Here is a 13,467-nt window from a genome sequence, read left to right as displayed (position 1 = left end):
GAAGGGTCTGTGTTCAGAGGTGAGCCCTCCATGACTGGGAAAACCAGACAGATGTCCTGTTCTCCACCAACCACAGGGCAGCAGAGGCTGCAGGAAGCCCAGCCGTTCTAGGGACACTGCCCTGAGTTGGGGAATGTGCTGAGCAGACAGCTCTCCTGGCTGAGGTTGCCCTGCCACACTGTTGTCTGCCGGTGCCTGGGAGAGCACACCCACTCTTTGTTCTGGTGCCTCTGTAGGCTTGTAAGGACAATGTGGTGGCCAGCAGGGGAGACTACCCGGTGCCATGGCAAACTGCCTCGCATCAGAGCGGGATCAGGCAGGCCTTGCAAAATGCTCTAACTGGCATGCTCTCTTTCTAAAACATTTGTATTTGTGTATTATTGAGTTTAAAATATTATGTATATGTGCACAATGTGTGTGTGTGTGTGTGTGTGTGTGTGTGTGTGTGTGTGTGTGTGTGTGGTGCATGTGGAAGTCAGAGAACAATAATGGCATCTCATTCTTTTCAGGCGTTTGGGATGGAAATCCAGTTACAGTTGGCTGCAAGCTCCTTTCCCTGCCAAGCCATATTACCCACCTCAGGGAGACCTTTTTTTTTTTTTTTTTAATTCTTTTTTTTTGGAGGGAGACCTTTTTGAGGGTGGGGTTTCACCTAGAATGCACTAGGGAGCCTGAGAAAGCTTTAAGCTGGGGAGAGAGACTGGCTTTGCTCAGAGAGAGGCCCCACATAAACCAAGCTGCTTCAGCCAATCGGGCCATTCTGGGGCTAACTGTGGCTTGCTGTCCCCCTCCAGACTCCAGACCCTCTGCCAGCCCCTGGCTAGCCTGCCTGCTTGGCTGTGATGCTTTCAAGGTACATAGCACAGAACCATGGAACACCCCTGAAGGTGGCCCAGATACCCCGGCCATGTGCTCGAGAAGGGGGGCTTTGCCTACCCCCTTTCTGGCACCTCTCCATTCTTCCGTCTTCTGGTTATTTGGCTCTGTACAGTCCCTTTCAGAGCGGACTTACACCACACACAGTTTGCGTGTGCGGCCCCTGGTCACAGCAGCCAGGCACTGTTTGGCGAGTGCCCACCACAGACAGGAGTCTAATGCTGGCCTGGCCGTGTGCAGTCTTTCTCGTGTAGGCCTCAGCCCGCCTTGGCCAGGAGCTCACACAGATCCTCATGTCTTTGGTCCCTCACCCCCTTGGATCTCTGTTTCCTCATCTGAGCAGTGGGATGCCAGCCTGACACATAGAAACAGGGAAGTAAGAAATAAGAGTCCGATAGGGTGAGCGCACTACCGTAGATATATACCTCCTTTCTTCAGAGAGTGTCTCATGTTGCCCAGATGTATTGAACTCACTTATATGTAGCTGAGGTGACCTTGAACCCCTGAAATCCCTGCCTACAAGGCCTAAGTGTCCAGGTGATACTTGTGCGCCGCTGTGCCCTGCTGGGGTGGAACCCAGGGCTTTCCGGATGCTAAGCAAGCTCTCTACCAACTGAGCGAGCCCCTGTTTACTTATGTATTCAGGTGTTTTTTTTTTTTTTTGGTTCTTTTTTTTCGGAGCTGGGGACCGAACCCAGGGCCTTGCGCTTCCTAGGCAAGCGCTCTACCACTGAGCTAAATCCCCAACCCCATGTATTCAGGTTTTTGGTTGAATTATGGACACCGCCTGGTATTTGCTGAGACTGAACATCTTTTGAGGCTAAGTGTTGTCATTTTAAAACAATTCTGTTTACTGATTCTTTGGAGGAAACTCCCAAACATGCACGTGGCTAGGAACAAGAAATTCTATGCCTAGTTTTTTCCTCTTTCTCTTTCTCTTTCTGGAGATTAAACCTAAGGTCTCCTACATGAAGGGTGAGTGTTCCCTTGTGTGGCTAGTTACCCAGCCACGGGCAGCTTCGATTAAACACTAGTTAAGGATCCAGCCTGGGTTTGACCTCTGACCTGTCAGCTAACCAATAGGTAGGGGCTGCTTGGAGCGCTGGGTTAAGGATGCTAAGGTTGAATCTTGACAGAGAAAGTGCCACGATTGATTTGTAATGTCTGCATGATTGATTTGTGATGTCTGCCGTGGACACAGGAGTAGAGAGTGGAGTATGTTTCCTTCTCCATTGCCCTCCCAGAACTAGATAGAGTCAGAGGTCAGGCCAGGCGGGGTCAGGGCTTTGGTGAATGTCTGGGAGGCAGAGCAGCAGGTCCCAAGCACTTTTCCTATAAGTACAGAGGGATGGTATGGAATCAGCTGCTCAAGGGCTGGCTCACAGCAGGATCTCGGGACATCTGTCTGCTTGCATTCTGTTTCTTGTACATCACAATGTGCCCTCCTGTGTGTGCCTTTGGTTTTCTCCCTGAGTAGGAAGGTGACTTGCACCTTCGTATCCAAGTCTGTCAACCACTTGGCCTGCTGATCCGTTTGTTTCCTTCATCCTTTTTTGATGAGTCATGCCTGCCTTAAGAACCTGCTCTTTTTGAGTAAATTATACCTTGCTGGTCGGGTTTTAAGGACTCGGTCTTTCAGACACAGAATAGGTGTAGGAGGTCACAGAGTGGGCGGGAAGGCTAGCAGTGCACTTCTGTTTCTTTCTGCACAGCCTCCTGCAAGGTTGCCTTTTCTCCTGGAAAGAAGGGCTGTCAGGGGCTGATTGCTTTTATTCAGAATTCAGAGGTCTTTGGCTTAAAATTCTTGGGGAATTCCACTTGGAGAAAGGCACTTGATTGCTACCAGCGGGTGTCTTGTCCACTCAGCCCGTGCATGTGGGAGAGAGTCTACACCCTGCACAGCGGACATTTTCATGGGTCCCAGATGGGCCCAGAGAAAGCATGGAGCCTCAACATGGAGCTGCGCTGTGATCCTGTGTTGCTTGCCCATGGATTCTGGTGTCCATAGTGGGACTTTGTCCTGTTCTTTGTCTCTGTGCTCCAAGGACTTAGGCAGATGCTTGGATGACTGGGGTGGATTCTTCTAGAGGACCCTTTTCTCTCCCTCTCCTCTTTGAGAGGAATGAAGAGTAGGGGCTACTGGAGAGAACCACAACACTGGAATTTGGCCTCTTGGGGTATAGGCTAGCGATTGCCTTAGTGAGTGTTAAGCCAGCACAGGTTTCGGGGTGCAGTGAGGGGCGTTACTCTGCTCGTCTTTGGGTGTAGAGGAAGCCACCTCTCTCCTCTCACAGGTTTTCTCCTCCTCTGAGGCAATCCTCTAGCCCGGCTTTGGATGCTGCTACTGGGTGTTTAGAGATAGCCAGCACCTTCCATGTTTACCCAGGAAGCCCTGGGACTGCCCTTCTTTGCAAATGAACATTGGGGAAGAGAAAGAGTCCTGGACATTGAACCCTAAGCTTCACTGCAGGCTTGAGGCCGAAGGGAAGCTCCGTCACTTACAAATCTCAGCTGAGGGCCAGTCAGCACTTGCCCAGTGCTGGGCACACCCAGCAAGTATGCAGGGTCTGCATGCTCTGAAGCCCTCATTACAGCCCCAGCATGTGGTACTGTTTCTGTTCCTGTCTGCAGAGGAGGAACTGAAGCTCTGGTGGGCCAGGCTGCCGGAGAGCATGGGGCAGCTTAGACTAAACCCCATTCCCAGCGCATTTTAGCAAGAAAGCTGGGTTTAAGCCATGCAGTCAGGAACCCTTTAAAAAAAAAGAGCTTGGGATTGGGGAATATATCTCAGTGGGTCCTCAGCACCACATAAATCTGGCTTTGTAGCATACACCTGTAAGCATAGCATCAGAGAGGTGGAAGGTCAGAAGCTTAGGGTCATCCCTGGCTACCAGCAAGTTTAAAGCCAGCCTGGGTTTCATGAGAAGAAACCATTTAAAATCAAGGGTAAGAGAATATTTATATATATATCTTAATCTAGCCCTGCAAATAGGGTCATGCGTGTATGCCTGCGAGCATGCATGCATGCGTGTGTTGTGTGTGTACACAGTGTATGTCTCTCATGTGGGTGTGTGTGTGTGTGTGTGTGTGTGTGTGTGTGTGTGTGTATGGGGGTGCATGCACAGACCTACTTCTGCCCTATCCTTCACTGGGGTCACTTTCTCAAGGAGAGCAGCCTGGGGTCCACTTTGCATCTGAGAAAGGTTGTAGGGACAAAACCTGCCCCCAGTCACCTTTTCAGGCTGTTCTGATGGAAACCTGAAGATGCCAGACTTGGACATGGCTAAAGGAACCACTTCCTTCGGACAATGCCAATGGGCAAAACATGGAAAGTCCCTGTCTAGAAATCTTAGGGGGATGCCAGGGTCTTGGAGAAAACCCAGAAAGCCTCAGGTGACAGTGCCCAGAAGGGCAGCCTTGGGCTGCTGATATGCGACTCTTGGGGTGGAGGAGGAAGTGCAGGGCCTAACCCGGGGCTCTTCGATGTAAGACCTGAAGATACTCAGTTCCCCATCTGGTCCTCTGTCAACAGAGGTGGTCGGCAGAGTTCAGTGGGCCTTGATCCACAGGTTCCGTCCTCTGCCTTGCCCCAGGACAGTTACAGATGGGTGACTTTTGAACATCTCCAGCTTCCCTCATAAGTGCCTGTGAAGCTATCACCAAAGCCAACACCCTCACATCCCTGCCACGCCCTGCTGTCCCCGAGCAGGCCAACTGGGACAGGAGACTCTCCTGGGTGGCCACTAGGCTTTCAGAATAGATCGGGTTCTCCCAGTCACCAGCAACTACTGTGCACTGTGACACACTGATGGCCACGTGAGAGCCAGGGACTGTGAGGGAACTTGGCGGAATTTCAGAGTGACCACAATGTCACCTGTGTCTCTTTACGTAAGGCTGCATGTGTGGCATCAAGATAGCTCTCAGTAAGGTCTGGCCTGGGTCCTGCTCCCTGCCTCTCCTTGCGGCTGTTAGGGGTGTGTGTGTGTGTGTGTGTGTGTGTGTGTGTGTGTGTGTGTGTGTGCTCGAATGTGGGTAGGGGTGAGTATGATGGGAGGTAACCTGTTAGCACAGATAGCCTCTTGGTGACCAGCACCCAGGGACACAGGTGAGCAGCTCCTTGGCGTTGCTCCTGGGTCAGGCTTTAGCTGCCCGCTGGTGTTGCCTGGTTTCTGCCCCTTTTACTTACATACCAGGAAGGTGGCTCCCCTGTGTCACTGGGGACTCTCTAGTGTCACCCTTAGATCCGAAGCTGATTGCTCAGTAGGAGTAGAGGCAGAGGGCAAGGGGTCATCTCAAATAGGTCTTGAGGTTGGTACCTGCCTTAGGGTTTGGTGGAAACACCATGACCAAAAATCAAGTCAGGAGGGAACGGGCTTGTTTTGCTAAGATTTCCACTTCATAGTTCATCACCGAAGGAAGTCAGGACAGGAAGTCAAACAGGGCAGGAACCTGGCGGGCAGGGGTTGATACTGAACCCATGGAGGGGTGCTGCTTGCCGGTATGGCTTGCTCAGCCTGTTTTCTTATAGAACCCCAGGGGCTTGCACCACACAGGATGGGCTGAGCCCTCCCCCATCAAACACTAAGAAAATGTCCTCCGGGCTTCCCTACAGTCTGATCTTAATTTTCTCAATCGAGGTTCCCTCCTCTCAGATGACTCTAGCGTGTGTCAAGTTGACATAAAACTAGTCAGCATGGTGCCCGTCCAAGCCGTGCATTTTGGGACATTTTATAGACTCCACATCCTACAGGGGAAGAGTAGACCACTTGTGCCAAGCCTTCTGTTGGGGCAGTGGCCTCTTTGCCTGCCAGAGTTGCTATCAAAAGATGCTGCCTCTTCTGCTTCCCCAGATGAGAAGGAACCGCCCTTGGAATAGCAGGAAAGAGAATCCTTCAACGTTGCCTCCACAGGTCACTCGAGCCCATAAATGGGCTTGGAGGGAAGTGGGTAAACTCGTTTAGAAGGTTGTATAGGAAGGGCTGGATCATAGGAGGTATGAGGAGATCCAGAAGGTTGCTGGAGTAGGATATGGTGTAGGGGTAGGTGAGTGGGCAAGGGTGTTAGCTAAAGGCTGGGTGTGACTGCCATTGGTCCCACCACATGACGTGTCAGAGTCCTCACTGAGGACTGAGGAGTAGGACTGATTCCAGTCAGCCTGGGGAGATTCGAGTCTGCAGATGGACAGGAAGTGCCTCCTCCAGCATCTGTCTGCACACATCTGACTTCAGCTGCACAGTGTGGTCTCTTTTGGAGTGAGGAGAACAGGTCCAGATTCATCAGCCACGAGGCTGCAGTCTGGCTGATTGTTGAGACATCAGCCCGAAGCTTTAGCTTAGCGTAGATCCAGGATCTGGCTTGGTACCATGGGTGTGGCTTGAGCGCCAGTGGCTTCAGAAGTGCTAACTGCCCTCCTAGGAGGGAAAAACCGCTCAACCCAGATGGGGACTCCTGATTCTGTGTTCTAACTCTGGAGTTCCCCAGAACGGCTGACCTGGGGGTGGGGGCTGGAACATGGAATCCGCACCCCCCACACTGCTTCTCCACAGTAATAACCCCTGGAGGACCCGTCTCGGGCAACAATAAAAAACCCTATCTGCAGGCAAAGTTGTCTTCTGTGGCAACAGAGAGGAGAGAATGAATGTTCAGTGTGGCCGACCCCACATGGCTGCTGTTCTGTAAACTTTGGAAACTTGGAAGCATTCGCTTCATGGCGATTTGGTTTTAAACATGCCTCAGGGTTTGAGGTATCTTTTTTTTTTATGGTTTGAGACGATGAATGTGTGTGTGTGTGCGTGTGTGTGTGTGTGTGCGTGCGCGTGCTGTATCTGTGGCAGAATGTAGACGATTTTGCCCGTTTACATTTCGTTGCGCCGTTCACTAGTCTGGTCTCCTTTTCCCGAGACGGAATACATCTATTAATTTTGTGAGGGGATTTTGCACACACCACTGCAGCATGCAGCGTCAGGATAACGTGCAGGGACTGGCCTCTCCTTTCACGGTGTGGGGATCTGAGATCATCAGGCTGTGAGGCAAAGGGCCTGTACCTTCTGAGCCATCTCTCCACCCAGTCTTGAATTTCTGATCCTCCTGTCTCTGGGATTACAGGCCTGCACCAACACGCCTGGTTTAGAAAGTGCTGGGGCTTGAACCCAGGGCTCTGTGTGCTAGGCACGCATGCCCTCTGCCAGCTGAGCCACACGCGGCCCATTTGTTTTGTTGAGACAGAGTTTGGCTGTGTAACACAGACTGGCTTCAAACTCATGGGCTGTCAGTCTCCAGTGTTCTGACTGGCTTCAAACTCATGGGCTGTCAGTCTCCAGCGTTCTGGGCTTACTTACTACACTGCCTGGCTATAGTGTGACCTGCCCAGCTCTTGTGGTTTTAGTGGAGCCGCACCCAACCCTTAACACTTCCCTTTAGATTTTTCAGTCTTTATCTCGTCTTCCTAAACTCTCATTCCTGACAAAGACTTCGGGTTCTTTTTTTACATTGCCATATATGGCTGTCAGCAAGCGGAGGACTTTGAACTTCCTCTCAGGCTTCTTGCTCCATTGACTTCCTTGCTGGGGCACCCTTGCCCCTCCCCTGTGCCGCTAGCTGCTCACTTGGCTGGGAGTTGAGACACAAGTCAACTCTCTATTCTCTTTTCTGACCGGGGCCACTGCCTTCCTTTGTCTGGGTCACACGCATACACTTAGCAGTGCTGGCCATAGGGCTGCTGGGAGTGGTCTTTCCACTTGGGGCTGCAGAAGGCGGTCTCAGCTCTCCCCCCAGCGGCCTTATCTTAACCAGGTAAAAGGCTAATGTATGGAGGGTGGATTCAGTCAGATTGTGTGAGGCTGCCTCTCTTGGCAAATATTAACCCCTCCTCCATACCCAGCCATGTCTTGGTGGCCTTGCTCATGGTATCAAGGAAGCTGAGAACTTGGATCTTTCTGGTACCGTGACAACTTTGCTTATATTGTATTTTATTGATGTGAAACCCATTTAATGTAAAATTAACCATTTTAACCACCTAGTTCCAAAGATATTTGCTCCCCTTGCTTTATATCTACATATAGTAGTTGGGAGTAAGGGGGGCAGTACTGGGGCTTGAACCTGGGACCCCCTGACTGCTAAGGTAAGCACTGAACTGAGCCACATACTCAGCCTGAGGGAGTAGTCGCAGGTCTATGACCTTGGGCAGGCAATGCGGTCTTCAGACTTTGTCTTGTTTGTAAAATAAAAATACTCTTGAATGTCTTTGAGGATTTTTTTTCTTTTAACAATGTCCTTTTGAAAAAAATATTTATTTTCTTTACATACATGAGTACACTGTAGCTGTCTTCAGACGCATCAGAAGAGGATTCCATTACAGATGGTTGTGAGCCACCATGTGGTTGCTGGGAATTGAACTCAGGACCTCTGGAAGAGCAGTTGGTGCTCTTAACCGCTGAGCCATCTCTCCAGCCCCATCTTTTGGTTTTGCAAGACCGGGTTTCTTTGTGTAGCCCTGGTTGTCCTGGAACTCGCTCTGTAGACCAGGCTGGCCTGGAATCACAGAGACCCCACCTGCCTTTGCCTCCTGAATGCTGGGACTAAAGACATATGCCACCACCTCCTGGTGTCTTTTGGAATTTTAAAAGTTGCCATCGGGCAGAGCTACTGTAGTCCACATGCAGAGAGAGCTGGTCTTCTGACCCTTCCTGGTTTGCAGTCACCTCCAAGAACTGTGCAGTCTTACCACGATCCGTTTTAGATGACATCTGTCATTTCCTGTTTTGTCTCCCGCCCCTGGTCACCTCTGGTCTGCTTTCTCTGTGGATTTGCCTTTTTTGGACATTTCCTGTCGTTGGAACCAGACAGTGGGTGGCTCTTCTTGCCTGCCTGGTTTTGTTCATGTTTAAGGGTTCGTTCACCCATGTTGGAGCAGGCATTGGAATTTCACTGCTGACTAATTAATGTGTCACCGTGTGGGACATCTATGCTTTGAGGGGCTAGCTCTCCTGGGTGCTTGGCTGCTGGTGAATCTGGTGAATCAGGTGAATCATGCAACTGCGAAGTCGGGGATGAGCTTCTCTATGTGCCCAGGTGATTCTGTTTCTCTCAGGCAGAGAGAGCTTCCGGTCGGTGTCCAGTCCCAGGGTCATAGTTGCAGTCTTCCACATTTTGATGCGTTGTGGCTTTGTCTCCGTACCACAGTGCAGTGTGTGTGTGTGTGTGTGTGTGTGTGTGTGTGTGTGTGTGTGTGCTTGCACCTCTTATTACACAGGTTGGTTGGTCTTGAACCTCTATTATCTAAGGCTGGCTGTGAACTCCCATGCCTCCTGCCTCCACCTCCCACCCCGAGGCCTTTTATGTGGGCAATTTCCCAACCTTTGGACTCGGGCTTCTGGCAGCTTTCTTTATCTTCCCTTGAGCTTTTCTTGGTTTATTGTGCCTCATAATCCACATATAAAATGACATAATTCTCACTGCTCAGTGTTACCTGATAAGAAAACTCCTGCTTCTTTCATTCTCACGTGGGCCAGGCCCTTGGATCGTCTGGTCAAAGCCTCGAGCCCCGAGAAGCGGCTATGGTGACAGTGTGTTCCCCAGCTATAGCACGGCGTGTTTGTGGAATGGACGCTACAAATCCTCTGCACACCTGCCCAAAACTCAACATGGTTAGGAAGGCCCGGGTACCCGCTGGTGGACCGAGTAATGGCCGAACCAGCATGCGAGAGCTGCCTTCTCCCAACCCCGGGTATAGCAGTAACAGGTGTGATAAGCAGCAGCCTCCAGCCAGAGCCTCCTTCCTTCCAGCATTCCCTCCTGAAATCCTATGAGATAGGGTCTCACGGTGCACCTCTCCAGCCTTAGCCTCCTAAGGTGTGTGCCAGCAGTTACAGCCCCTCCTCCCTCCTGCCCCTCTTCTGGAGTTAAACATTGGCCAGCTCCCCACTGCTTTCCTACCTCACACCCTCCCAGGCAGGTTTTCCCAGATGACGAATTTGACAGTTGAAAGGAACTTGCCCTTCAAGATAACACAGCGAGGGAGGACAGTCTAGGGGTCGTGCTTGGGTCCACCCAGTGACATCTCTACCCCCTCGATCTGGGCTTCTGGCACCAGCTCTATCGGCATTTTTTTTTTTCATTGCCATCCACTAGGAGTGTCTGGGGTGCTGGGGCTTCCTGCTGCGTTGCCTGGGCAACCCTGGACCTGCCCCCTCCTCCCTCACCGAGACTCTGAGCTCTTCTTTGTCCTTGCAGAATTTTGCCAAGGAGTTTGTGATCAGCGATCGGAAGGAGCTAGAGGAAGACTTCATCAGGAGCGAGCTGAAGAAGGCTGGAGGAGCCAATTACGATGCTCAGTCAGAGTAGCTGCAGCCCCACACCCCAGAGCCATCTGCCTGCTCCACCGAGGAGGAGACTGCCACCTCACGTCACCAGCCCACCGGGGAGGAGAAGCCATGAGAGGCACCAGTGCCACCATTGTGTCCAGCCCCCTCCCTCTCCCCTCTCCCCCTCCCTTCCCTCCTCCCCTCTGTGGCCCCTCTCAGGCTCACAGAGCATCATTCTTTGAGACCCCGCCCCCTTTTTGTTTTAAAGGAAAGTCCTTTTGGTGCCAGGGTCACACACATCATCATATCCCGGGTGCCTCTCTGTCACTAGCCCTTGACCTGGCATTACCCCTGCCTTCAGTGGCTTGCCTGGTCTAAGCTACCCTGGCCTTGAGTTACCTGGTGCCATCCCAGCTTACCCTGGCTGTTTCCTGCTAGCCCCATGCCGGCCACCATGCCAGGCGCTGTGCACACTCCACAGCCTTCATGAGCTCACGCATGCTCCTCAGAACCCGTGGACTTGGCTCCAGGCCCCACCCCTGCCCTGTTCAGAGTGGCCTAAGCTCTAAGTCTGGTAGATACTGCTTGGCAATAACAGATTTAGGTCTGGCGTGGACCGAATATGAAGTGACAAATTTGCCTTAAATCTTGCCTGGCAGTGGCTCCGCCCACGTGGTCTAAACTACCCTTTTGGTGAAGCCCTTCTGAAGCATGAGAGGTCTGAGTCCGGCTGTGGTGAGAGTTTCAGGGTCAACCTCAGGGCCTCAAGGATGACAAAGGATGGAAAGGTCCCCTGCAGACAGGGAGGCTGGCACAGGCCTCAGGGCACCTGGAAGGCAGCTACGGTTGGAATCTTAGTCTGCAAATTCCAAAGATGGCTTCGTTTGCTTTTAAAGAAAGCTGAGGCGGGCTTGGCTCCTCAGGAGCAGGTGAAGACGGTTCTTTTCCTTCCTCCTCGCTCTTACTACTCTGGGGAAGAATGCTGCACCGGGCTGGGCTGTGAGGACCGCCTCTGGCATTCCAACAGTTTACAGAAGTAAATGTGTTTTTCAAGAAAAATGAATTGGGTGGTCTGCTCCCTGTATATATATATGTGTGTGTGTGTGTGTGTGTGTGTGTGTGTGTGTGTGTGTGTGTGTGTTTGTCCGAATTCAGTGGAGGAACTCCTGGGCCCTGGGCATATGAGGCCAAGAGTTTCCTTCTAGCTCGGGCTGTTCTGAAACCTTTGACATAGGACAGTGGCCTTGAACTCCTAATTCTCACGTGGCCATCTCTCAAGTAGTGAAGTTACAGGTGTGTACCGTCTTCTCCTGTCTCAGGAGCATTTTAACCCACCGGTCCCCCTACCCCTCATTGCAGGGGTGCCAGGTTCAGTTCCCAGCACCCACTCTGGGCAGCTCACAACTGCCTGTAACTCTAGCCCAGATGACCCAGGTTATCCCTCAACTCTCTCTGTTGTCATCCTCCTGCCTCCTCCCAGGTAGCTAGGCTCACAGGTCTGAGATGCACAGCCCTTTATATATGTATATAAATAAATATATATATACATATATATGTGTGTATATATACATATACATGTATATGTATATATATTTTATGTATATATACATATATGTGTGTGTATACATATATAAATATATATGTATATATATATATTATAGTGAGACAGGTCCTCATTCATGCCTAGACTGGCCTCGAGTTTGTGGCAATCCCCCTGCCATAGCATCCTGAATATTAGAATTACAGGCATGTGCCACCACTCCTGGCTTAGACTTTTATATTCTTAATCACAGAAGTAGATATTTATCTTCGTTTTAAAAAAAGCAAAACTAGAGACTAATCCCCCTCCCCTGTCACAAGGCCATGACCATGCTGCTGGGTGGCAGGTGCAAAGCCAGAAGTGACCCCCCTACATGGTAAGCTCAACAACCGGCTTGTAATGCCCGCTCTTCTGCTTGTAGCTGTGTCTTCAGGCAGGCTCATCTCTCCGAGCTTTGAATCCCTCACAGCAGAATGGGCAGCACAAACTGGTTATGATGGAAATCCCAGCACTTGAGAGGAGATAGGGGGGGTGGGTCAGAAAGTCAGAGTCATCCTTTGCTACACAGTGAGTTCACAAGGCTAGCCTGGGCTACATGAGACAAACCCCACCCCCTCCTGCCAAAGAGGTGGAGACCTGGTTACCTCTGCAAGCCTTCTCTGCCCTCCACCCTATCCTGCTCTTGCTTATGGGGTGGGTTGGAGTGGGGTGGGAAGGAAGGAGAGCTGAGGGAGGAGGCTAGCCTGTGGCTGTGGTGTATATATTTATTCTGTTGATTGGTCTCTGGGGGACTTATCTGTTTCACAACTTCACCCAGCCCTCCTGGCATTGCTTACACTCCAGGGGTTATCTGGGGCTAGAGGGGTGGGGAGGGGGAGTCCCCACCCTAGGTCCCCAGGCGCCACCCAGACTGGGGAAAAGGCCTCTTCCCTGAAGGCAGATGTCCTGGCTTTAGTCTGACTTAATCTCCTTGTTCCCCATTCCCAGAGAACCGCAGAAGAGATTAAAATGAACCTGAGGGAGGTTAGCTCCGGTGACCAGTTGAGGAGGAAGAGGTCTGGGTAGAATCTCTGGACAAAAGTCTGAGGTAGCCCAGGCTGGCCTTGGATTCAACACATAGCTGAGGATGACCCTAAATTCCTTATCCTCTTGCCTCGATTTCTTGAGTGCTAGGCCACACCACCACACCCAGCATCCTACCAACAGAGCTACTTCCCTAGGCCCATGGTTGGGCCACAATTCTTCTAGAATGTTCCCTGGACCCTGTGAAGTGGGCTAAGAAGGTGCCTGAACAGTAGCTCCCATAAGACATGTTCCAAACCGTCTTTAGAAACCGTCTTTAGTCTTTAGATGTCACTGGAGATAGGCTGGATTAAGGAACATAGTGGTGTCTGAGGAGATTTGAAGCCTAGAGAGAAGACAGGAGGCAGCTACAGTAAGGAGCCCCCGGGGTCTCAGGAGACACCATACACTCTGCTGCTATGGTAAACTTCAGTTTAAACCTTCCTTCCTGTTGCTCACCCGAGCCTCTCCAGGTTGGGACTGCGTCCCTGTGCCTGGACTGTCCTTGCACAAGGCAGGAGTTTGGGGAGTGGTTGGCAGTCTGGCTTGCCTGCCGTGCCCCTGGCTAAAACCGCCGTCCTGCTGGACTACCGGTTCACACAGACACCAGCTCTCAGACCTGGTGGGCGCCATGCCAGGTGGAACCAGGGACTTCCTGGTTGTCTTCTGAGTGCCTCTGCCCAAGTC

General features: G+C 51.5%; 1 protein-coding gene across 1 annotated transcript in view; it reads left to right on the top strand.

Annotated features, from left to right (window-relative positions):
- Cotl1 (coactosin-like F-actin binding protein 1) overlaps window positions 1–11,242 on the top strand; it is a 34,321-nt gene extending 23,079 nt beyond the window's left edge. Inside the window, exon 4 of the mRNA NM_001108452.1 lies at window positions 10,108–11,242. Coding sequence (NP_001101922.1) covers window positions 10,108–10,218 — 111 coding nt within the window. The 3' untranslated portion in view covers window positions 10,219–11,242. The remainder of the gene's footprint in view (window positions 1–10,107) is intronic.
- The last annotated feature ends 2,225 nt before the right edge of the window (window positions 11,243–13,467 follow it).

Source organism: Rattus norvegicus, chromosome 19 (genome assembly GCF_036323735.1).
Source record: "Rattus norvegicus strain BN/NHsdMcwi chromosome 19, GRCr8, whole genome shotgun sequence".
NCBI lineage: Eukaryota > Metazoa > Chordata > Mammalia > Rodentia > Muridae > Rattus > Rattus norvegicus.
The sequence above is the reverse complement of the archived record's forward strand: the minus strand, read 5'-3'. Positions and strand labels throughout refer to the sequence as shown.